Genomic DNA, 1,916 nt, shown 5'->3' with positions numbered 1-1,916 from the left:
TACGGGAGCCAGTCAGGCGGTACTGGCAACGGCCACGCTCAAAATGGTGCATCTCATGTGCCACCCGCACAAGCCAGTCCAGGGGCACTGGCAACGATCTCACTCGAAAATCCTACGGGAGCCAGTCAGGCGGTACTGGCAACGGCCACGCTCAAAATGGTGCATCTCATGTGCCACCCGCACAAGAGCCAGTCCAGGGGCACATATATATTTGTTTCATTTTTGGATTTGGTTTGCAAGATTCTTCATGTGAGTGGATGTATTGAAGCATATTTGGTTGTGTCTGGGGAGAGAAATTTTTGTTGCGTCTTGCAACCTTTTCAATAGTTTTGACTGTATGTATGTGTATAGTGAAGGTTTAGTGGTTAGGGTATTTGGCTTGCAATCATAGGTCACGAGTTCAATTCCCAGTGGCGCGTTGTATCCCTGAGCAAGACACTTTATTTCACAGTGCTCCAGTCCACCCAGCTGGACGTTGTGTTGTGTTCTTGCACAAAGCATTTCATTTCACGTTACTCTGCGATCATTTCAACATCTGACATGTGTAACCTAGTTGCACCTGTACAGGTAATGTCAATTTGATGGAGGGAGTGAGCTTATATGTACACAAACATTTGATCACTATAAACAAATCATCTGTGTGGTTGTTCGGTAAGAAATTGTCAAACCTTCATACGTTATCTAACAACAGGAGAGTCCATCATATGTATATGTATATGTATGTGTGTGTGTGTGTGTGTGTGTGTGTGTGTGTGTGTGTGTATGTGTATACGGGCTTCTTTCAGTTTCCGTCTACTGAATCCACTCACAAGGCTTTGGTTGGCCTGTGGCTATAGCAGAAGACACTTGCTCAAGGTGCCACACAGTGAGACTGAACCTGGAACCATGTGGTTGAGAAGAAAGCTTCTTAGCACACAGCCACTCCTGCACCTAATTAGTTCCTCTTTTCAATTTACAGTTTTTAAAAAAATAGTTTTGAATTCTTTTTTTTTTTTCATTTTCAAAGCATTTAAAAATCATCAAAAGCCATTAAAACAACTCACCAAGTTGGTTCTTGCTGTAACGAAGTACTTCGTGAGATTGTAGGTTCAATTTTCACTTCATAATGTGTTGCTGAAGGGCTTCCTGCTCTCACCACTGCTGTTAGTTCAATGTTATCAAGCACAATTTTACTGTTGTTGTTGACGATCATCTCACTGTTGCAGTTAGGATAGAGGAGGACATCATCTACAACCACTTCCTTTGATGAGCTGATGTTGCGCAGTTTAAATGTCCCACAGTCGTTGACGGGCAACCACAGAAGAGCATAGTTCCTTGACATACAATCGTCATTGAGCTGGACGTCAGAACTGAGGTTCCGTCCAAAAGACACATGTTTGCCTTTCTCACGGACAATCACCTCCTTCGGAAAGTACTTCATCACCTGGGGTGAAAGCATTGATGGCTTGTAGAAGAGTGTTAGATGAGTCGGAGTGTGTGGGGTCACACTAGATAAATGTCTTCTATTGTTTGATAACCCCGTCTCATCCATACTCTGATAGTGTTGGAGTTGATTACAGCTGCAACTGTTGTTGCTGTAGTTTGAGGCTTTTTGTTCCAGTTTGCTGTTTTGTTCAGTTAATACTTTGGCACTCACACCATTTGTGTCCCCAGAGCTTCTCTCTTTGGTTACTACTTCGCTATCCACCCGATCTCTCTCCTTCATCACACCCTCAGCATCCACCCGATCTCTCTCCTTCGTCACACCTTCAGCATCCACCCGATCTCTCTCCTTCGTCACACCCTCAGCATCCACCTGATCTCTCTCCTTCGTCACACCCTCAGCATCCACTCGATCCCTCTCCTTTGTTACACCCTCAGCATCCACCCGATCTCTCTCCTTCGTCACACCCTCAGCATCAACCCGGTCTCTCTCT

The 1,916-nt window shown here is 44.8% G+C and overlaps 1 protein-coding gene across 1 annotated transcript in view; it reads right to left on the bottom strand.

Moving 5' to 3' along the window:
- The window catches only part of LOC106882024 (splicing regulatory glutamine/lysine-rich protein 1), a 42,022-nt gene that overhangs the window by 12,282 nt on the left and 27,824 nt on the right, over nt 1–1,916 (bottom strand). The window contains exon 3 of the mRNA XM_052978040.1: nt 1,044–1,900. Within this exon, the coding sequence (XP_052834000.1) occupies nt 1,044–1,900 (857 nt within the window). The remainder of the gene's footprint in view (nt 1–1,043; nt 1,901–1,916) is intronic.

The sequence above is a fragment of the Octopus bimaculoides genome, chromosome 29 (genome assembly GCF_001194135.2).
Source record: "Octopus bimaculoides isolate UCB-OBI-ISO-001 chromosome 29, ASM119413v2, whole genome shotgun sequence".
NCBI classification, from domain to species: domain Eukaryota; kingdom Metazoa; phylum Mollusca; class Cephalopoda; order Octopoda; family Octopodidae; genus Octopus; species Octopus bimaculoides.
Note: the sequence above shows the minus strand (reverse complement) of the source record. Positions and strands in the feature narration are given on the sequence as shown.